Source organism: Protopterus annectens, chromosome 2.part1 (assembly GCF_019279795.1).
Source record: "Protopterus annectens isolate FY-2018-M chromosome 2.part1, PAN1.0, whole genome shotgun sequence".
NCBI classification, from domain to species: Eukaryota; Metazoa; Chordata; order Ceratodontiformes; family Protopteridae; genus Protopterus; species Protopterus annectens.
This window is the reverse complement of record NC_056729.1, coordinates 253,960,010-253,983,573: the sequence shown is the minus strand read 5'-3', so window position 1 is coordinate 253,983,573 and position 23,564 is coordinate 253,960,010. Positions and strand designations below refer to the sequence as shown.

General features: G+C 38.2%; 1 protein-coding gene across 1 annotated transcript in view; it reads right to left on the bottom strand.

Moving 5' to 3' along the window:
• Positions 1 to 853: 853 nt before the first annotated feature.
• LOC122794833 (B-cell scaffold protein with ankyrin repeats-like) overlaps positions 854 to 23,564 on the bottom strand; it is a 294,607-nt gene continuing 271,896 nt past the window's right edge. The window contains exon 2 of the mRNA XM_044063439.1: positions 854 to 1,359. Within this exon, the coding sequence (XP_043919374.1) occupies positions 854 to 1,359 (506 nt within the window). The remainder of the gene's footprint in view (positions 1,360 to 23,564) is intronic.

The following is a 23,564-nucleotide window of genomic DNA, read 5'->3' as shown; positions in this document are numbered from 1 at the left end:
ATGATGATAACATAACATATATTTTGAAATGGTATAATGTCATTATATGCTGCCAGCAAGGTGGCATCCCTTGAAAATATATTTATTTTTGTCAACTTGTATACTAATACCATCAGATTATGAATACTGAAATGAATATGGTATCATCGTTTTTAGTTATGTCATTGTATTTTAATTTTATTATTCTTTATAATGGTTCAAACTATTTCATATTTTACAATTAATAAATTGAAATGTTAATATCTGCTTTGACCCACCTACTACCACTCAGAAATGCCTTCGAACAGAAAATTCTAAACCTAGGTAAACTTTAGTGATATCTAACAGGTCATACTGAAGGCAATTACACTGCCAAGCCTGTGTGATTCGCATAGTTTAATGAAACTATAATTTTTTATCTCTTTTGCATAAGCACTAGTCTTCAGAATAAAGATGTTACTGGATTTTCGTGTAGTTTTATAGATGAAGAACCATTCTGGCCGTTTTGCCCACTACACTAAGTGGCCAAGGAACAGAATTACTACTTATGATACAAACTCAGAATAGCATCCATACTGTAGTACTTTCAAAGCACATTCTTATTCATATTTCCTTGTAATTAACTGAGCCAAATATTTAACATCTGACCATACTGCATGCATTGAATCTTCTTAGTATCAACACTTGCATAGTGTGAAATATATATGTTGGTGATACCCTCACATATAGACACATGAGCACACACACACACACACACACACACACACACACACACACACACACACACACACACACACACACACACACACACAAACACACATTTATCATTCTACTTTTAAAGAAAAGGTGAAAACATAAAGCCATGAAACATTAACTAAACCGAGTACATCCATAAACTCATGTTGTTATTGGATGTCTTTTTCACCTTCCCCAATTTCACTGAAGGATACAATAAAGTAAATGAAAATAGGTCGCTGATACCTTGTTGAATCACACTGCAGATAAGTTGTACAAACTCCTGAGGGTCTTGATCGCAGGAGAGCTCCCAGCATCGTTTCTCTATAGGTACAAGCGAGTACAGTTTATCAGTAGACTCAATACCACAAAGGAAAATGACCACACTTTCAGGAGGATGCAGGATCCTAGCAAGGTGGAACCTCATGATCTCTGTCAGTCGCTTCATAAGTCCTTTGCTTGCGATAAGTAATTTGCATTTGTAAGCAGAAAGGCACAGGGCATCTGCTTGCTGCAGCTGTAGAGTTCCAAGGCAGTAAAAGAATATGCTGTTTTCTTTAACAGTCCCTTTAAGAACAGTTTGTAAGTAGGTAGCCCATTCTTCTGTCTCTGCTGTAAAGGCAATTAGGAGATCTTTGCTGCTTTCTAGAATAAAAGAAAGAAACCTTTATTACTTATTTTTTTAATAATCTGAGATAGAACTCTTTATTTGCTCGATTAATTTTTTGGTAATTGCATTAAATAAATACACCACCAGTATTATTTTCTAGACTTTGCACAGAAACTGACAGTTTAGTGTAAATATTAATACAAGACACTATTAATGAGCTTTGTCTTAATAACAGAAAAGATACTTTCAAGTTGCACATGCATACATTAAAGTTAATAACATCATTCAAATCATCAGTTGCTTTGAGCAGTCTCAGAAAATAAGGACTTTTGTCAAATTTGTATATCGAATATATGATGACAAACAGCACTTTTCTCTCTATACATAAGAATAAAATTACCAATGCACTTTTTCCAGTCTTCACATGTTTCTTTTAACAATTCTCTTAAAATTAAAGAGGATATAGAAGAAATGACAAAAATGAATATGTGAACATGAAACATAAAGGTAAGAGATGGAACAGAAGGAGAAGGAATGGTTATATGTGTGGAAGATAGCAGGAGGGTAGACAAGATGAAGGCAAATCCACAGGAGAAAAGGGAATCATGAATGGTAGAAATTATTATGAAGAGGCTGTACAGTATGTTCTTTAAAGTTAAAAGCAAAATGAGCTTTTCACAGATGTTTGACTGAAGTCACTGGTTCTTCTTGTTCCTTCTCCAGCTCTCAAGAAGTAAAAACTAGTAACATCTGTAGGTTCATAAGTTCATAGAATGATACTAAGCTATTGGCCTGGAGGCCCTTATAAGCCTAGCCAAGAATTTTGCCTATGTTCCCACAACATCAGCAACTGCTTCCCCTGTCCATCAGGGACACAGGTGGGATCCCAAAGGTGTATTTTCTGTTTCCCATGCAGTTATCCATTTTCTTCTTAAAGATAGCTAGTGAGGTACTATGCTTGACATGGCGAGGGTGTCTATTCCACAGATGAGGGAGTCTTTGGGACACAAATCTATCCATCCAACAAGTTCTATTGATGTCACAGACCAGGTTGAGGCCTTGCATGTGGAGTGTGTGAGTGGAGTTTGACTTACGGATATGCAGCAACTCCATCAAAGCTGGGTCTGAGATGGTCTTCTATGCCAGACACAGGTCACCTCTGAGCATTCTGTATGAGACTTAGTAGAGGGACAGGGATTTTAGCCTGTCTGCACAGGATGGGTGTTTGAGACCCTGGATTTTCCTAGTCAGGAACATCTGTGGTCTCTCCAGCTACTGCATGTCCTTGGCAAGGTACCTGCCAAAGGGGGCATTGTACTCAATAATGGGTCTGATAAGGGAGGAGTACAGGGATGTTATGATCTCCTTGTTCCTGGATGAAATACCCTTACTTATGAGGTTGGCTATGTAGAAAGCCTTCCGTACAACGGAGGCAAATTGGTGGTCAAAAGTCAGGTTGCTATCAACCTGGGTGCCCAAGTTCCTCACCACTGATTGCATGTTTAGTACATTGTTATTATTGTGATAATTAGTGGGGACACCATTTTCCCCAAAGGGGATAATGATGTATTTCTTGGCATTCATTTTGAGGCCATGCTTATAGTAACAGTCATTAGTTTGGGTAAGGCCTTCTTGGAGGATGTTCACATCACTAGGGTAATTTAAGACAGTGCCCAACTTACAGTCATCTGCAAACTTGGTCAGCCACAGACTACTGGTTTTTACTCACACCTCAGAAAAGTATATCCTAAACAGTAGAGGCCCCAAGACCGATCCTTAGGGTACACCACTTGTTACATGTCTACTACTACAGGTGGCCTCCCTTATTTTGACTGAGTAGGTTCTATCAGTGAGCCAGTTAGCTACCCATATTGTAACATACAGGTTGATGCCTATCTGGGAGAGTTTATCTATTTTGCCCGAGTGGGGAATAGTGTCGAAGGCTTTGGTTAGGTCAGTGTAGGAGGTGTGCACTGTCTTCCCCTCATTCATGGCTTTGATGACAGTTTCAAAGAAGTCGACTGAGTTTAGAAGGCAAGATCTCCCTTTGACAAAACCAAACTGTGTGGGGTCAAGTGTTTGAAGGTTGCCTATGTCCTTGTTTATAAGGTCCATGATAATGCATTCCATATCCTTGCAGATCAGGCTAGTTAGGCTGATGGGCCTATAATTGCATGGGTCAATGGACACCCCACCTTTGTGTGAAGGGATGATAGTGGCTGTCCTCCATTCAGCTGAGATGAAGCCGGTGCTCAGGCTTTGGTTGAATAGAGTGCCTAATGGAGCTGAGAGCTCATGTCTAAGCTAATGTAGGATACAGCCAGGGATGTTGTCAGGTCCCACAGAGACTGTATTTTTTGCTTTTGAGAGGGGATTAAAGATCTGCTCCCTGGTGATAAAGGGAGGGTGGCAGGTGCTAGGGATGTCCTGGTTTACTGATGGGGATGGGGGGGTGAAGTTTTCACTGAACCTGTCTGCCAGCAGGTTGGTTTTATTTATGGCTTTTGTGTATGTGCTGTTCTTGACCACCTGTTCAGACCATATTTGGGAGTTACCTTTGAGCTTGCAGACATGTGAAGAAGGCCTTGTGATTGTCCTTAGTGGATGTGGCCAATTTGGACTCAAAGTTAGCCTTGGAGGATTTCACCAGTGACCTTATTTGATGTTCAGACAAAGGAGAGATTGCTTCCCACTTGGCACCTGCTCTTTCTTGGTCCTGGACAGCAATTTATTTCCTTTTATTATAGAGTTTGTTTATTGCTTCTGTCCACCAGATTGGTTTTCTCTTCCATGAGGAAGATGACTTGGTCCAGTCAGGTATTGCTGAGTCCATACAGCTATGTAGGTGCTCATATAGTTTTTTGGTGTAGCCTTAGACATTGGTGCGAGTTCCATTGATGGGATGGTGGCTGTGAAACTGCTTATACCTGCTCTCAGGAGATTGTAGTCAGCTTTGGAAAAGTTTTTTTGCTTGACCCTAATGGAGGGGGGGTCAGGGGAGATGGTGACTTTGAAACTGGTCACTTTGTGGTCAGATCTTACCAAGGAGAATGACACTGTAGGTGTACTGCAGTGGCTACTCATGCTGGTTAGTACCAGGTATAGGATATTTTCACCTCTCATGGGGGTGTCCACCAGCTGATCCAATGCATTGGCATTGATGAAGTCAAGGAATCTCTGAGCATTCATGTTTCAGCTAGAACAGGTCTTCCACTCTAAGGCTGGATAGTTAAAGTCACCCAGGATCAGGGTAGGGGGTTGAATCTTGATGGATTCAAGCAAGTCCATATAGGTGGAGTGGGCATCCTGAGTTATGGTTGATGGTCTGTAGCTAGCTATGATTTGAATAGGTGTTTTGTCAACAGTTAACTGTACTTGGAGTGTCTCCTGTGCATCATACTGTTTGACCAGCTTGGAGGTGTGAATTTCTTTGATAAAATTTGAATCTGTACCTCTGTTGGCTTTGTAGCCCTCTGTTTGGGGCCTGGAAGTGTGGCAAGATAAGGAACCTGGTAAGGCTGGGGTGCTCTCCAGAGCTTTTAACCAGGTTTCAGTGACTGCACAAATGTCAACATCCTCCAGGATAATGACTGCTTGCAATGAGTGCAGTTTCATGCTAAGATTCCTAGCATTTAGCAACATGACCTTTAAATTTCGTTTTGAAGAATTTTTCACATTGGTAATTTTGTGCTTATGACTTTGCCTAAAAAAGACACTATGAGGGAGGCAATAGCTTTTGCCAGAAGCCTGAAGCCCAGGGGAGACAAATGAAGTCCATTTCTGACAAAGCATTGTGATCTGTCAATCATGTCCTCCCAGGCTGTCAAGTACTGGATCCCCTTGGAATGATACCAGAAAATAAGCCGATTGTTAAAGTCAGTCATTTTCTGTTTGCATTGAGGCATCATTCTGGATTCACAGGTTCATAGGTGTGTACTAAATTAATTGCTCTGGAGCCTTTACAAGCTTAGCCCATAGGATTACCCTGGCATCGTGCCACCCGACTTTATTTCTCAGTGCCTCTGTCGAATACAGTCACTGGAGAGATTCCAGGGGTGAATTTTCTATTTCCCATCCACTCATCAAGATTTCTCTTGAAGAGGACCAGTGAGGTGCTCTGTTTGACATGTATGGGAAGTCTATTCCATAGCATGGGCAATCTCTGGGTTATGAACCTGTCATTCCAGCACATTCTGTGATCGTGGTAATGATGTTGAGGTCTCTGGAGCATGTGGTGCAGAGGGATTGGGATTTCTTTAGATGTAGTATTTCTAACAGAGCTGGGTCCGACATAGCTTTGTAAGTCAAGCAGAGATCGCCTCTAAGTAGGCGATATGAGACAGAGAATAGTTGGAGTTTTGGTGATGGTAGGATGCTGCTGAAGGCTAGGGACATAGCTGCCTGGGATACATATTCATCAAGCTCAAACATGTCTCTTTCATATAGTCCAGAGAGGTACATCTCAAGTCATTCACACCAACATGGTCTATGACAGAGTCATAACAGTACCTGTTGTTAAGAGGCTTGAGTGCGTGTGTGATATGGAGGCTTCTACCACCTGACAAGCAACTTAATGTGACTTTCTGCTTGTCTAGGCTGGTGAGGGGCAGATCTGTGTGTCTCACGAAAGAGTCTCCTATGACTAGCATGTTGGGTTTATGGCTGGGCCTTAGAGGCTATGAGACACAGGCATGTGTACTATGTGTGGTGCTTGGTGCTATGCGTGTGTGTTTTTGATGCGGGACAAATTATTACATCTGACATTCCTTATACTCCTGATCCATTCTCACTGTTAGTACTCCAATGACAAGCATGCATTTCTTTAATAGAAATCCAGACTTTCATTACTCACTTGCAAATAATATTGGAATATTTTCTAATAAGTCAAAATGAGTGAAATGTATGTCCCAGTATTCTTTTTCCTGTATGAACTGTGCATGATTTACACATTTTATTATTAATTTTTGGTTTGGGGAAAGATCAGCAAAGATGTTGCAATGTATATATACAACCCTGAAAATGTGCAATTCAGTTTATTAAAAACATATAGAAAAACACAGAGATGTGTTTTGGTGATATATATTGCAGCACCATACTTATTGTCAGAAGAGTATTGTGGTTCACATTAAAATAAACTCTCCTGTGCCCAAACTTAGAGAAAGTTTGGTTACCTGAGACAGTGTCAGCTCATAGGGTAACTGTACACCTATTGTATCATTTATAGGAATTCATCAAAATTAAAGGTGGTGACATCATGTCTGGACAAGGTGATTAACATCTAGGATTAGACAGTCAATGCACACAGGTGTGTGCATCTATACATGTGTGCCTGTGCATACATATGTGTATGTGTTTGTGTGTGTTTGTGTACGTGTACTTCCATGTATGTTTGTACTATTCCTGCAACTGTGTGTGTATGTGTGTGTGTGTGTGTGTGTGTGTGTGTGTGTGTGTGTGTGTGTGTGTGTGTGTGTGTGTGTGTGAGTGTGTGTATGTGGTTGCATGTATGTTTGTACTATTCCTACAGCTGTGTGTGTGTGTGTGTGTGTGTGTGTGTGTGTGTGTGTGTGTGTGTGTGTGTGTGTGTGTGTGTGTGTGTGTGTGTGTGTAAGTGTGATTGAAAGTATGTTTGTGCTGTTCCTACAGCTGTAAAGAAACTGTTCAGATTTGGAAGATATGCTCTGAGCTGCTAAGAACGAATAGCACAGCTTGATGTCCTACAGTCTGCAGTGCAAAAATATCTTATACTTAGTTTGCAGTGGCAGAAAAGAAAGTGTTGGCCCTTAAGCTAAAATTGTCCTACTATATTTCCTACATTTTGGAACAAGGGTAAATGAGCATAACAATATGGCACAAGAGCATGTGACAGACCATGTAACCACAATTTAACAGCAAAAGAAATCTGGAAATGTCAGTAGGACTATCAGCTGACAAAACATAAAGAAAAAGTAGCCTGTCGTGTACCAGGAAGGACAAATTCATAACTGTCAAAAAATAGATGGAGTATTAATTGTCTGGCTGAACTGTCAAGGAAAGAAGGAAACCACATGCCACACCTCTTTAACAAGTTAAATGACTACCGCGACGATGAAAACTTACCTTACACAATAGAAACACAAGAGGAAAAAAAAATGAAAAAGAAAACGAAAAGTATCAGTTTGGATCAGAGATGCTTATCCAGGAAGCTTTGAAGAGTTTCTGTCCTTCTGAATGCCATGGCACTTATCCAGATAAAAGTGACCAAAACAGGGTGCATGGCTTTGAGACGATCATGTCATGCAAGCCAATTTGCCACTATTTGATTTTAAACTGATATATACACAGGCAATGAAAGTATGGTCCATAATCAGAAATAGCATTTAATTCTAGGGCGTCCACTGGCATAGACAAATACAGTCCTGACGATGGCCCAGGTGATCAGAGGTTAATTAGCATCTCAGGTTCCTACTGCAGCACATAAGTGGAGGAGAAGAGTGACCTGGATTTGCCAGCTCATTTCTTTCTTCTCAGGGTAAGGAAGCAAGAGTGTGCAAAATCTCTGGTTCAGATAAGAGACATAGGAGGAGTAAGGGCAGTCCTGAGGGGTTATATCACTTCCAGAAGCAGGTGAAATACACACACACACACACACACACACACACACACACACACACACACACACACACACACACACACTGATATGCATTGCATGCTTAACTCTAACCATATTACTGTGCATATGTAGTAGGGTTTGAATCCCACCCCCCCCAGAAGGCAGCCTCAGTGATAGCACTGCTTTGCCTGCTGTCAACCCCAAAGCATAGGGAATGAAAAAAAAACAGATGGTGGCAGAGACAAAGTTTGATGGCAGGTAGTGAGAGCAAAATATTACAAAATAAAAACTAGCATTTGTAGACCCCTTTGACATCCATAAGCCTCTGTTGCTGTTACTCATGTGTTCATGATAAACTCAAATATGCCCCACTCGTGATAGAATTACTTTTCATCCAATTTGTGGTGTGATTTTCTCTTATTTTTATATTTTTATATATTTTAATCTCATATTGTTTAAAGAATGCTCTCCCCAGCATGTTCTTGCTAATTGGACTTCATGGCTAATAAATGAAAGCAAAGCAAATAGATATGCAAATAAATAAATACAGCTTGCATTACTTCTGACTTCCTTAACCTTTAGTAACTCTGTGTCATGCATCAGTAATTGTGGTGTAGTGTTGACTGATGTAATCACTTTTATCAGGACCTCCAAATTATTTCTGCTCGTAAACCAGCCACTGGAGTGTGCTTCAAAATTGTCCATGATACTGTAGAAAAAATCCTGTTTTGATCCTCATGTAGCAATCTTCTACTTGTTTCATTTTTGTTGTCTTAGAAGTCCTTTGAAGTAATTTTCTGGCTTGCGAATTTATCATACACTTATGAGGGATCTAAACCTTGTCATCACAATGAATAAAACATGCCAGAGGGATAGGTTCCTGAACCAGAGACTCCACATACTCTGGAATAGACTGCCCATACATGTCAAGTAGAGCGCCTCCTTGGCCGTCTTCAAAAGGAACCTTGATGATTGGATGGGAGATAGGAAATTCACACCGGGTATCACGTCAGTCACCCTGCTAGCAGGGGTTCAGGGAAGTAAATATTGTGGGAAGAAATATCAAGGGAATTGTTATGGCTAGGCTTGTATAGAGCCTAGGGCTGATAGCCTAGTACCAACATATGAACCTATTATCAACAGCATCATTATAAACCTTCTTATTCTTTTTTTCTACATGGGTTGGGGTGTTTCATCCACTGTCACTACCTCTCTTGATTTAATGCCACTCTCTTACCTTTGTCTACAGTCATGTCTGCTTGCCTCAGATCATTTCTCACACAATCCATCCTTTCTTTGCTGAAGACTATCATTCCCTCTTGTCTTCTGTCTGTCTCCTTCAAATCTTCTTCACCAAATCATCTTTTGCTTTACTGCACATGAACCCTAACAACCTTAATCTATGCTCTTTGACCTTCTCTACAATTGGAACTACTTTGGCTTCTGCTCTGAAGTCCTCATTTCTTCATCTGTCCCACAGTGTGCATCCTGTCACCCATCTCAGACACTTCATCTCCATCACCTCTAGCTTTCTTATTTGGTCTGCCTTCACTGCCCAAGTTTCTGTACCATACAGAAGTAGTGGATGAACCATTGTTTTGCACAACTTACTTTTCAGCTTTTTTAGCATTCTTTTATCATATACTACTCCTGAAACTCTGTGTCCTTCAGCTCCTTTGATTCTAATTTTCACCTCTTCATTCAGACTTCCCTTCCCCTCAACCACCCTGCAGATTCTTGAAGATAATAACATGCTCCACTGTTTTCACTTTAATCTCAGTTTTCAACTTCTTATGATATCCCCCATTTTACTGCCATGACAATTGTCTTCTTTATACACAGTTGCATACAATGTGCCTTCAGTTTCTATTCTGCTACCATTTGTTAAAGTCCCTAGTTAGGGTCTTCTTGTAATAACACACCATCTGCATACAGCAGCTTTGTTGATCTGTTGCCTTCCAACTTTTCTGTTAATGTAGTCCATCACTATAATGGATAGCAGAGGGCTCTGAGATGAACCTTGATGAATCTCCCAGTGTGAACCCTTTTCTGAGTCGGAATACTGTTCATAATTATGTTACTGGGTCCTTGCACATAGCTTGCACTAATTCTACCAATGTTTCTGGGACATCAGCCCATCACAGGTCTGTCCAAATCAGTTTTCTCAGTACCTTGTCAATTACTTTCCCTAAGCCTAGGTATGTCCAGATGGACTCTTTTCTTATCTGTATCTTCTTCTCCACTAGCTACTGTGCTGCATTCTGATTTGAATCTGATCTCTCATCTTACTTTCTACTATTCTGTGACTATGTATTCATTCATCATAGCAGTGCCACAAGTGGTTGTTACCTCTATACTGCCCATGGTCATGAATGCCCCCTTGTTCTTGTTCTCTGTTGCTAGAATGCTTATTTGTAACTATTTAAGGGAATACATTTAAATTGGTTAGTCTTGTAAAGGAAACAGCATCTTTCGGTCTTCTTTTTTGTCTTTGGGGATGTTGTCCCTAGAAGACCACAATGCTACATTTACACTGAATTGTGCAGTGGTGCCGCAGTTGCGTTGTTGCCTCATAGCAAGAGGTTGTCCAGTTTGATTCTCAGCTGAGGTGCCTTCTGTGTGGAGTGTGCATGTCCTCCCTGCATTTGTGTGGCTTTCCTCTGGGTGTTGTGGTTTCCTCCCATGTTACAAAGAAATGCATCTGGAGCATTTCTCCCCAGGCCTTCACTGAAAATTGGCTTCTTTCCAAGTCAGACTTTCCCGGTAAACAAATGTTAAATAAAATAAAAACATTAATTTAAATGGATGTAGGTGGAACATGAATGAGTTACTTCCCATTTAAATAGGAAAGTTGTATTTGTGCTAGAAATACATGCTGATTTAGTGATATTTTATTGAAACAGTCTTGATACATGCAATTGTTTCATTTTTAAGCAGAAGTGCACAAAAACAACAGCATTCAGTGACTCTTATTGCATATGGAAGTTGGAGTCAATGCTCAAAAAGAATGTAATTTTACCCTAAACATGAGTGAAAGTGCGCACAAGAAAAGTGACCACATAAATCCTTCTGCAAAGAAATATGATTAAGTGTGTAGTATAAGCAAATGAGGTAGAAACTGGGTCATTATGAAATAAATGAAATGAGTGGTTAAGAAGTAAAAGGGAAGCTAAAAAGGTCAAACCTAATTCAGTGTCTTCACCAAGTTAAAAACTCTAAAGTATCAGGCTGCTGAGATAAAATATTTAGTGTTTTGTACATTAATTCACGTCAAGAACATGTATTCATTAAAGCATAAACTACTAAAATGAATGATATTTTATGCCCTGAGATCAGCTAATGAAATAAAGAGTGCATACCTCTAGACTGTTTGTAAATTAAGTTCTCTGTTTTAATGAAAAAGTCACTTAGAATGAATGTTATATAAGTTACATTTGGACCGAAAGCTAATGCTTATTAATATTTTCATCTGAGCAGGAGCTCAAGTTTCTAACAGAGATTGTGCAAAATATAAATGTACTCATTTAAATCCAGATCAGTCAGCTAACGGGAAATCTATACAAGGTGCATTTAAATTACACAAAAAAGCCCACATGGTGCGTGGTCGTAACAACGAACAGTATGTGCTCTATAAATATTTAACTAACCTTATTATTGAGAATCCTGTGAAAATAAAGCATGCAATACAGTACTGCAGGCATTTCTAGTAGGCACAAGCAAGCAATATGAAGTACTTTGACTAGTGTCAGTAATGCAAACGTACAACAATCAGGAGAGAAGAAGACAGAAGTAATGTGTTTCTGGGTGCCATGGGAACCAGGAAGTAATGAATTAGAAGGCATATCCCAGAGGTTACATTGTACTTGTAGCTAGAGAAATGCAAAACACTGCTGACATACAGCATAGTGCTCTTCTTGATATACATGTTACTCCTCCAGTATCATCAATAAACTGTATCTGATTAAGATAATTTATAAAATTAACATCGCAGCTGTCCCTACTGTCTAATGAGTATGCTCTTTTTACTTGTCTTTGCTACATAAAAGTTATAACAAAAGTTAACTGAAACTATTAAAAATCTCAATCCAGTGTTTTAAGCTTTCAAAAAAAATTAACAATGTCATTTAAGAAACCAAAACACTTGTCTACTGCAGTGATATCACATCTAGTGTCACCATTGCAGTACAACTTTTAAAAAATTAGCCGACTAAAATACAATACCATTTACTACATGGGACTGAAAACACAGCAGTCTACGAATAACAGTTCAGGACTCCTAACCTCAATTAATCTCTGTTTTATGGACAAATCTGCAATGTGTAGTTTGTACAGGGATATCAATAAAATAGAAAGACAAACAGTTTAATAAAAGTGATTGTGCACTATGGCGACGTTTCAAGATATAATGGAGAGTATAGAAATAAAAGAAAATGCTACTGATAGAGAAAAGACAAAGTTAAGGCAAACATGCGTTACACACACACACACACACACACACACACACACACACACAAAGGAAGAACCACAGAATCTGTTTGAACAAAATCTTTGGAGTAATGTAGCTGAAAAAAAAATCTACAGAAAGGTTTTCCAATTAAATATATGGAAAACAAGAATGGGGTAGGGAAAAACTGAAAATTCCTTCGATTAGATATTATTGCATCTGCATACAACACATGGTGTTGCCAGTCAGTCTGTAACTGAGAACATGATGTTTAAAAACTTTTTAAAATTAATGTATTTGTTCTCTGATACTTGTTTTATCTAATTCAGAGATGCACTGGAGCTAGAATTTATCCTGGTACTCAGTGGGTGTAAGGCAGTAAAAAGTAATCCGAGAAGCAGGGCCTTAGGCATAGGAGAACTAAGTAGACACATAGGATGACCTTCTAGCAAATTCAAATAAATAAAAAAAAATACTCTAGCCACTGCAGGTGTCTTAGTGTTGCTGCCAAGCATAAATAGTTATGGTTTAAGAATATGACAAATGCAGGATGCCACAAACCCTCACCATACACGTAGGCAGAATGGTGTCACAGTGTTGATTATTATGGTGGAAGACAAGTCAGTGACATTTGTAGGCAGGGTAATTTATGGGAGTCCTTCCCTGAATATTATCCCTCCTGCAAACTTCCTTTATTTGATGTGCCTTCTGCCTTTGTGACACAGCAGTCCACGATGGTTCCTGTGTGCATGGGAGGACTGCTGGCTTCCTGCAGCTGGCATGTTTCAAGGGAGAAATAAACAGTGGAACAGCTAAAGATTGTGGAGTACCTACAAATTATGTCATGGTTATTCCTTGCTATCAAGATGCCCGCAAGTTAGCAAAATCAATAAACAATGCATGGAAGGGTTAGGAGGGTGGCCTAGTGGTTAAGGCATTTGCCTTACATACACAAGGTGCAGAGTTTGAGTCTCACAAGGGATAATTGGCTAAGCTTAAAATGGCTCCCAAGGGCAGTTAGCTTAGTACTAATCTATAAACCTATGGAATACTGTCTTTGATCAAGCATTAAAAGAAAAGTTGGGATCATCCCCCAGGGTGGTATTCAGTAGGGGAAGAAATATTAAGGAAATATTAGAAAGGACAAAAGAACCACACATTGAGATCTATGTGTCACAAATTAGTAAATGTGGCTTTTGTAGTACATGTAGATATATTAATGATGGACCCTACAGAGAAATAGTGACATACAGCAGAAGTATGCAATGTCCAGGACGATGTAACTGCAAAAGTAGAAATGTGGTATACATTGCAATGTGTATTTCATGTCCAGTATTCTATGTAGAGAAAACCATGAGAACCCTATATGAAAAAAATTTAGAGCATACTAGGGACATTAGAAAATGTAAAATAAGCAGTGCCCTGTATATGCACAGTAGAGAATGCACCAACTTTGATAAATTTATATTTTTTTATAATTGATAAAGTGGTGAAAAACCATAGAGGGGGTTATAGTGATTTATAGCTTCTGATAAAAGAAGCAAAATGGCAGCTGAGGTTAAATGCTAAAGACAAATCAGGTATAAATAACAGCCTGTCCATTATTAGCATTTTAAAAGAAGAGTTAACCAGATATAGGCTTTACACAAACAGTTTTACCATGACAAACAACTTTGAATTGCGTATAAACAACAGAACAATATTTTAGGAAATAATTATGGAGATGCTGATTCTAAATAGTTTCTGTGTAGTGTCTGTATTGTATTTTGTATTTTTAATATGATGATATGTGAACATTTTAACTAATTTTAACTGGAAAACAGATGGTTAACACTGACATTCAAGGAAGATGTGTCATAATTATGTTACCACCTACATTTTTAAACAGGGTGCCTTGCATTACTACATTTGACTCTGAAGATGCCTTTTTAGCTGTAATGCTAGGCGATAGCACTTAGTCAACTGTGTGTTTGTTTGCTTCAACTAAAAGTGTGAATTCAGTGGAATAAAAGACCATCCTTTCATTTTGAGCTTTGGGATGCAGATTTATTTTATTTATGTTCGTATACCATACACTTTAATTTTTATCAACAGCTTCAAGACGTCTGCTTCATCTGAAGTGTGATGCGCCAACTGTGGATTTCAGCAAATTAGTTCAATGACCTGTCTTTCAGCGGCTTGTTAGATGGCCAGCTGTTGTAAATCCCAACTGTTTAAGAAATTAGTGATAGTATACATTATCTATGCAACTGATGAAAATATGGCTCCATTAAATGCTATTGCCCTCACAAAGAGCAGCATGATTAGGCAAGAGAAGGTCAGAGAAAAATCTGGACTCCGAGTTAAAAAAGTCTGGCCTTCAGTATAAGACTTGTGCAGGTAAAATGTTTGCTTTCTCATAACAAAGAATCCTAAGGATAACCTTCTACAAGACAGATTTTTCTAAGCTCTGAAGTCTGACAAATGATTGTAAAGGTAAGGGCTTCTTTAGAAAGTGTTCCTGCTTTCAACATTCTACTATGATTTTTGAATGTTGGTGTTACAATTTTTATATTCAGAAGTTACAGTGCAACAATGCTTTAGGGAGAACACACTCAGAGCTTCAAGTGAGATCGTCATGGAGTTTGTACCCATAATTTCTGTTCATAAACTTTGATGATGATGTAACATGAATCAATCTGAGATTTAAAACAGAGTATATTATGTACTGTTCTAACATGCACAGGCAACTACTTCCAAATCATACTAACCATATGCAGAAAAATTTTGTTCTTTATTGGGCTATTGCATATATTCATTGCTAGTAAAATATTATTATTATTTTGAATGGTCACAATGTTATTCTGAAATGTAACACCTATAGATAAAGTTAAGCGGCCATCTTTGAAGTACTAAAATACCAGTAACAGACCTTCTCTTTCTAATATATAACTTGCAGCAAATAATTGGAGCTTCTTCAAATACCCCTTTCATGAAAAATGCCTTACAGCTCTCACTCGCCTTACAAATGACCTCTGTATTTTCTAATTTTAATAGATCCAATACAATAAATGCACAATGAGACATGATATTCAATATGCAATATAATTAGTGTTATATAAAGGGACTAATATGCCAGATTGTCTTGATATTATTGTGGAAAAAATATCCTGCACAACTATATATATAAAACTAAGCTCTCTGCAGACTTACAAAAATATAAAGAACTCAGAAATCTGACAAAAAAAAACACATAAACAAAGATAAAAAGGACTTCTATAACAAACCTCCCACATCCCTAAAATCTAATCCTAAAAAAATATTGAACTCTATTAACCAAATATTACATCCCGGTAATCTTAGCTCCCCCAATCCATGCCCAGACAAGACATCTGAAGAAACTGCCACTATCTTCAATACCAATTTTATTGATTCAATATCTAAGCTACTGAACTCTAACCCAAACTCTTCTACTACTAACATCTCCAACTTTTCTGAACCTACTCCTAATACTATCTCCTCAAATACCTTCTCCCTCAAACCTGCACCTACAAGCTACATCAAAACTCTACTATCTAAATTAAAATCATTCTCAGCACCAGCTGACAATATTCCTTCCACTTTTCTTCTGCTAACAGTTGACTATCTTGCTCTCCCTGTATCTATCCTAATTAATTGCTCTATCTCTGAATCTAAAGACCCTTCCATCTGGAAACAATGCTACACTCTACGTATACACAAAGGAGGTAACTCCTCTTCTTCTTCTTCTTCTTTCAGCTTTTCCCGGTTAGGGGTGGCCACAGCAGATCACCTGTCTGCTCATGATTGGCAGTGGAGTTTTACAGTGCTGATTTGCCAGCCCAATGCCCAACCTTCCACAGAGGGAACACACACATACACACACACATATACACACACACACACACACACACACACACACACACACACACACACACACACACACACACTCACACCTAGGGCCAATTTAGAGTTTCCAATCCACCTACAGCATGTCTTTGGGATGTGGGAGGAAACTGGAGCACCCAGAGGAAACCCACACAACCACAGGGAGGGCATGCAGACTCCGCACAGAAGGCACCCCAGCCGAGGATCGAACCAGAGAACCACTTGCTGTGAGGTGACAACGCTAACTGCTGCACCACCGTGGTCACACCAAAGGAGGTAACTCCTCTGATATCTCCAAATTTAGACCTATTGCTATCCTCTCCCCTCTCTCTAAAGTACCAGAAAAATGTTTTCATAAACAAGTTATGCAGTATCTAATACAGGAAAATCTGCTTACACCCACTCAACATGGCTTCAGACCCAAACATAGCACCACTACAGCTCTATTATCCTACCTCAACACTGTCTCTATAACCATGGACGACCATAAACTTATTTCTTGCCTTTTCCTGGACCTCTCAAAAGCTTTCAACACTGTCTCACACTCTCTTCTGCTGCACAAACTGCATAACCTCACCTTCTCCTCTGATACTGTTGCATGGTTCTCCAGCTACCTAACTGATAGATCTCAATCAGTGAGATGGCACTCTGCACTCTCCCTTCCTCTCCCTGTCAAAATGGGTGTACCTCAAGGGTCTATCCTAGGGCCTTTACTTTTTAATATCTTTACTAATCAGGTCTATACCTGCTGTCCTCAGCCATCTTTAGTGCAATATGCAGATGACTCTATAGTCATCACCACAGCCAACTCTCCCTCTAAGCTCTTCTGAACTACTCAGGCATCTTTTAACTTAGTTGAAACATGGCTCTCCAACAACCAGCTCATCCGTAACCCTAAAAAAACAAAGCTGTTACTCTTCCTATCTAAAAAGTTCAACAATATTAAACCCTCCTTCTCCATACAGTCCCTTAATAACACTCCCATTCAGGTAGAATCCAGCACTAAGCTCTTAGGCGTAACCATTGACGATCAGCTTAAATTTGACTTGCATGTTAATAACTGTATCAAAAAGACTCATTCAGAACTAGGGCTCCTTTACTGTAACAAGAAATTCCTTACCTCTGAAGCCAAGATTACTCTGTCTCTTACCTACCTTCTACCCAGTCTAATGTACAATTCTCAAATTCTCACAAATCTTAACTCAATACTCCTGACCAAACTCGACTCTACCTACAACAAGGTAGCTAGATTTGCTGCCCAACAAACCTATAAATCCCATCACTGTCTCTCTCTAAAGCACCTAAACTGGCTTGAGTTACCCCACCAGCTTCTTCTCTCTCAGCTCCAGATCATCCATTCTATCCTATACCAGCCTTCCTACTGCCCAGCACTATCCCCTCTCATCTCCCATTATTCTTCCTCCAGACCTCGCTGAAGCTCTAACCAAGACTTAGTACAAATCTACAAACCCAAGTCTAAATTTGGATGCAACATGTACAGCTATCTCCCCACTTTGCCTGAAATAGGCTCCCACTAGAAATCAGGACCCTTACACATCCTAAACAATTTAAGACAGCCACCAAAGAGCACTTTAAAAGTCACTGGTCCTGCCACTGCACTCTCCCTCCTTAACATACCCTACTTTATTTATTTTATTTATTTATTTAGTTATTTACATTTGTTGACTGGGAGAGTCCGACTGGACACAGGTCCATTTTCAGCGGAGGCCCAGGGAGAAAATCTCCACTTTAAGTATTACTTACATTATACAGTTAAAAAACATAGCATTTAAAATATAGACATTAGTCTAGTTGAGGACGTAAGACAAGAATAAAACATAGACGTAAAACAGCTGTAGAACATAGTACAATTTTAAAATATGGTGACATATACTAAACATGGTTACAAATGTAGTTGAGATTCATCAGTGATTAATTGATACAATCTGTTTTTGAGGTACATAACAGCCATTAACAGTTGTTGCTACAAGAAGTTAGTACTATGTGGTAGGTAGCTGGGAGCATGAGTAGCCAAGCTTGCTTAAAGTAGGTTGTTGATAGGGGGCTGAGAGAGATAGTGGGTGGGTGGAGTGGATGGTATTAGAGAGGGGGGGTTGCAAGGGCATATCTGGCAAGTTTTTGAGTGATTTTTTAGCAAGGATTTGAAGTGGGTGCAAGAAGTTACAGAGGTAATTGAGGATGGGAGGGAGTTCCAGAGTTTGGCTATAGTGTAGGAGAATAATAACTTCTCATACCTTAATCTATTTTCTGCCCTTACTCTACCCTACTCACTCTTCTCACTAGCTCTCTCTAATCTTTCTTGACTACTCTTTCTACTGTCTTCTAAAATCTATTAAGCAAATTGCCTCAGAGAAACATTCTATTGTAATTGTCTTGCCTTCATGCAACTACATCATGATAAAACTGGGTTTTTGTAACCACTTACCCCAAAAACTATACTCATCTTAATGACATATTTCTTTTTATACATCTTGAAATAGTTATGCTATACTCCTGATTATTGACACTGTATAACATTGTATTGCTACTTAATGCCTTGTAATACTCCTGTAACATAACATTGCTGTTTAATGCTAATTTAAAATGAAAATTATATAATATGTTGGAGCTTTTCTCCTCGGGCCTCCACTGAAAAAGGGCTCTTCAGCTCAGTCGGACAATCTCAGTCAACAAATGTAAAATAAATAATAAATAAATAAATAAATAAATACAAGTGACATTAGAAACAAACTTCAAAATACTGTCTGTTAAACAATCCCTCAATCCTTATCTTGTTCAGAATATATTGTTTTTGATGGAATGTGGTTAGGTCAAATCTGATGTACCAAAATGTAGAATCAATATTTTTTTAACTCAAATTTCATAATTTAGCGACCAGTTATATAAATTGTCTAAGAAATCTTGTAGACTGCAGTAATCCTGTAAATTAGTAACAGTTCAGACCAAACATGGTATCATCTACAAAAGTGATATACAAGTGTCCATTTCAGGAAGGTAGACATGAAGATGTTAAAAAGAAATTGCCTCAGTGCACAACCTTATGCTATATATTGATTATTATTTTTTTTCTCTAGGAAAAATTGATTTCATAGCCTAAATCTGTTAAATCAATTTCAAAGCCACTTATTAACCCATTTAGCTATAAAATGAATGCCTTTCATACTCTCAAGTGCATTAAATATCACCAAATGAGGCATTGTAATAGAGGCATTTGTTATATCCACATAAAATGCATCTATGGCTATGCCTTGATTACTTGCACGAATAAGACTGGTAAAAAAGTTCAGCATCCCATAAAACCATGTCATTCCAAATCCATGAATAATTTAAATGAATTAGTAGCAAGTCCTAAATGGACTCTTTCAAGACATTTACCAAGAATACTTAACCAGACTTCTGATTCATCTATATTATAAAGTGCATAATCTTTGCACTTTACACAAAATGAATAAATGAAGTATACAGAAAATAAATAAAATTAAATATAACAAATAGGGAGACTAAGACACCATATTCAATAAGCCAATATTCCGAGAAAGCTAAATGCATTGCATAATTATAAGTGCACTTCAAAAAACACTATTTAAAACGTTAAAGTGTTGCTGTATAAAACATAAAACTCTAAATATTGGTGAATAAACAGTCAAGCTGTTACCTGGAATGGATGGCAGTATCATGGCCTTGTAATGGCTACAGATCCTCCAAGGAAAACTTGAGCTAGCAGGTCAAAAAACTCATAAACTAAGAGTTTATGAATTATCCAAGTTTCCTGCAAAATTTTGGGAGAAACCTGAAGTAATTCATACAGGAGTAGAGTAGCATAAAACAACCACAACATAACTGAATACCCATGATGACGGAGTAGGCATCCAAACTCAACATAACTGAATACCCATGATGATGGAGGAGGCATCCAAACTCAACATAACTGAATACCCATGATGCTGGAGTAGACATCCAAACTCAACATAATTGAATACCCATGATGAAGGAGTAGGCATCCAAACTCAACATAACTGAATACCCATGATGATGGAGTAGGCATCCAAACTCAGAAGCAGACACTAAGTCTTGGGTGCACAGTTAGGCAGGAGTTAACAAAAAAGACCGTATCTGTGACTAGAAAGCTTTAGATATGTTTAACATTGAAACTACAGACTCTTGTACAGTTGAGAAATACAAATGACAATAAAGCAGAACATTAGGAAGGAACATGGTATAAGGCACAGGTGGCAAAAATAAGAGTTAGAGAAATCAGGATAGAAAGATTAATTAATTTAAGGAAACAGCTGGAAAAAGAACAAAATAAAAGGAAAAAAAGTCTTGAAAATGTATGGCGTAGAGATGCTGCTGTGGTGGTTAAAAAGACAAAAAAAAAACTTGGGCATGGAGTTAGATGAGGGTGCCCAGTTAGCTGGAATTTTGTAAATAATTCTATGTCATTTGTGAAAAGTAATATGATTTGTATGCTTGTCTTACAAATGTAAGACAACTATATGCTATCTGTATATTAAACTACTGGTGCAGTAGTGTGTGTTAAACTGGATGTTATATGCTGTGCTTCAAGAATGTAACCACAGTGTACCCTAATGGAAAAGAACAGAGTTAACTTGCAAACTCCAAGAAAATAAGTGAATTGTTTACAATGGTGTTTATCTCAGCTAGGAGATGGAATATCTGCAGCTAGAAAGTCTTTCTATTGTCTGGGAACAGAAATAATTACAGGTTTCAAAGGTTTAACTGTTTTATGACTTCCAGTTCAAGGCAAACTTCTGAAAAATAAGTATTTTTGACACAGAAGTGACAAAGAATGATGTAATCTGAGATCAACCAACAGAAATGTTTGATAGTAACTTAACTATCTCAGAGAGTGAGTCTGTGCATTTTGCATTTGTCTTTGGATCTGACAAGATCCTCTCATCATTACTTGTCTGGCTCAGTAAGTAAGACTTAGATTACAGTGATTTCTCTTAGAGCTAGATAGGAACTTAGCAAGATTAGTTTAGATGTTTTCTGTATTTATGTGAGACTGTCCTGCATTGTTGTTTTAAAATATTTCCTGTGATTCTGAACTCCGTTGTCACTATGTTGATTTATTGAGTATTGTCTTGTGCTTTTATTATTTATTATTAAATATATTTAAACCTTTTAATTGTGGGTGGTTTGTTTAGAGATATTTAAGCTCTTAGCGTACTTGCTTGCATTCAATGACATTGTACAGGACACTCTTAAATAGCCTTAGTCTTGGACACACTTACCATTTGGATAATAGTAACATTACACAGTTGAATTGGTCACCTTTTTGGAAGGGCCTTATAGTAGCTGATAAGAGTGGTTAGTGGCAGCCGGTACTACCTTATATTCTGGACAGAAGGGGGCATAGCTAGTGAACCTGTGACAGCCTTCCCCAGGAGTATCTGTGTGTTTGGAGACAAATTAAATCTCAAAGTGTGTGTGTGTCAGCTACTTGGGCAGGGACACAAAGCACAGGTTGGACAGTGAGGGTGCTGGAGGCTTTGGCTTGACCACTCAGCTGAGTTCTGAACTCTATAGCTGTGCCAGTGGGGAGTCTTACTGGGGATCTGGAGAGAGAGGAAGAAACCAGCCCCAGACTGACTGTCATCTCTGTGTGCTCTTAAGGGAAATTGTACTTTACTGTGTGTGTACTTGTCATCCTCACAATGTGCACGCACCTCACTGGTGCTGACGGTGAGGATTAAGGATCCCTGATTACTGGGCCAGTGCAGGGGCATCACAAAGGGAAGTTGGATACGCTAGGACGAATGATAGCTGTTGTATGTAGGTGAGGAGAACGAAGAAGGTGGTACAAGTAAATATAAGAAAAGTGGTGAGAGGAGATGCAACAGTGAGACTGTGGTGTAGGATGGAGAGTAAGAAAGGGAGACTTGGAAGTAGAGGATGGTAGGGTAATAAAAGAGAGCAAGAAATAGTGAAATGTGGGAGGTAAGGGGGGTGAGTATGAAGAAGTAGGACTGTAGAAAGTGAGGGGGATGGTTTTGATAAAGAAAGTGTGGCTTAGTCACGGTGAGAGCAGGAACTGTAGTGGATGATGGGGGATGGGTCTGATAATTAAGAAAATTACATGCTTTGAGAGGTATGATGTGAAATGTCACAGTGGGAGACAGGAAAAATCATTGTCATTGTCTACTTATATTACACTATACTGGATGAACGTCTAGCTGTTTTTTAGTTATTATGAAAATAAGCAATATTTCTATGTGTACTTAATACTTCAAAAAACAAGTAACTCAGAAAAGAATGTGTGGCATCATGTGAAACCTTAAGCTATTCAAAAAACTGTCACTGATATTTGCACTGTAAGTTGCACAACTTGAGAGATATTTGGTGTTATTTATATTGTCAATTACATAATCAAACAGATGTTTTCATATTTCTATAAATATCTGAGTAAACGTGCACTCAGAGTGCAATTTCTTGCTGTCATGTGAACACTTATGTCTGATTAATATAAATGTTCTAATAATATATTTCTAAGCAGTACAGATTACAAGGTAAGTCAATTTGTAAAAGTTAAGCAAAAAAAATATAATTCTGGGTTTGTGTGTGCATCAACTATTGTCACTATTATCACATTGCTTTAATAGCTTTTATTGTTTACAAACTATTTAATTTGTTTACCTTATGCTTTTTTTAAGTTGATTTTTTAGACAATGCTTTGAAATGCAGGATGTGTATAGGCTGCTATAGGTGTAATATTCCACACCACATAGGTGTTGATTTATATACATACATACATACATATATATATATATATATATATATATATATATATGTAAATATACATACAAAGTCAATGTTAGTATATTTAAAAGTGATCGCAGCTCAGGTAACCCAAAATCAGTAATCACACATTCATTAAATTGTACACTGTCTTGCATGTCCAAAACACAGTACATTCAATAGACAGATTAGCCAATATATACATTAAACACCAAACATACCAACATGGTAAAAAACACCATAACAACCAGAACAAAAGTTAATTATATACAACTCCAAGATTGCACAAAAGCAGGGAAAGGGCACTTTCACTATCTCTGCTGTACCACAAACTTGCATAAAAAAGTCAGCACGTTCTGATCAGCAGTTGATAAAATACTTTGCAAACAATAGCAAACTATATAACTATTACTACTATAACATGTAATAAATAAATAAGGAATAGAAAAAAATCTCATCCTTATGGACTAAAACTCAGACCAAAGCATACATGTACAATTTACATATGCTTTCTAAACATCTACAACACTTACTGG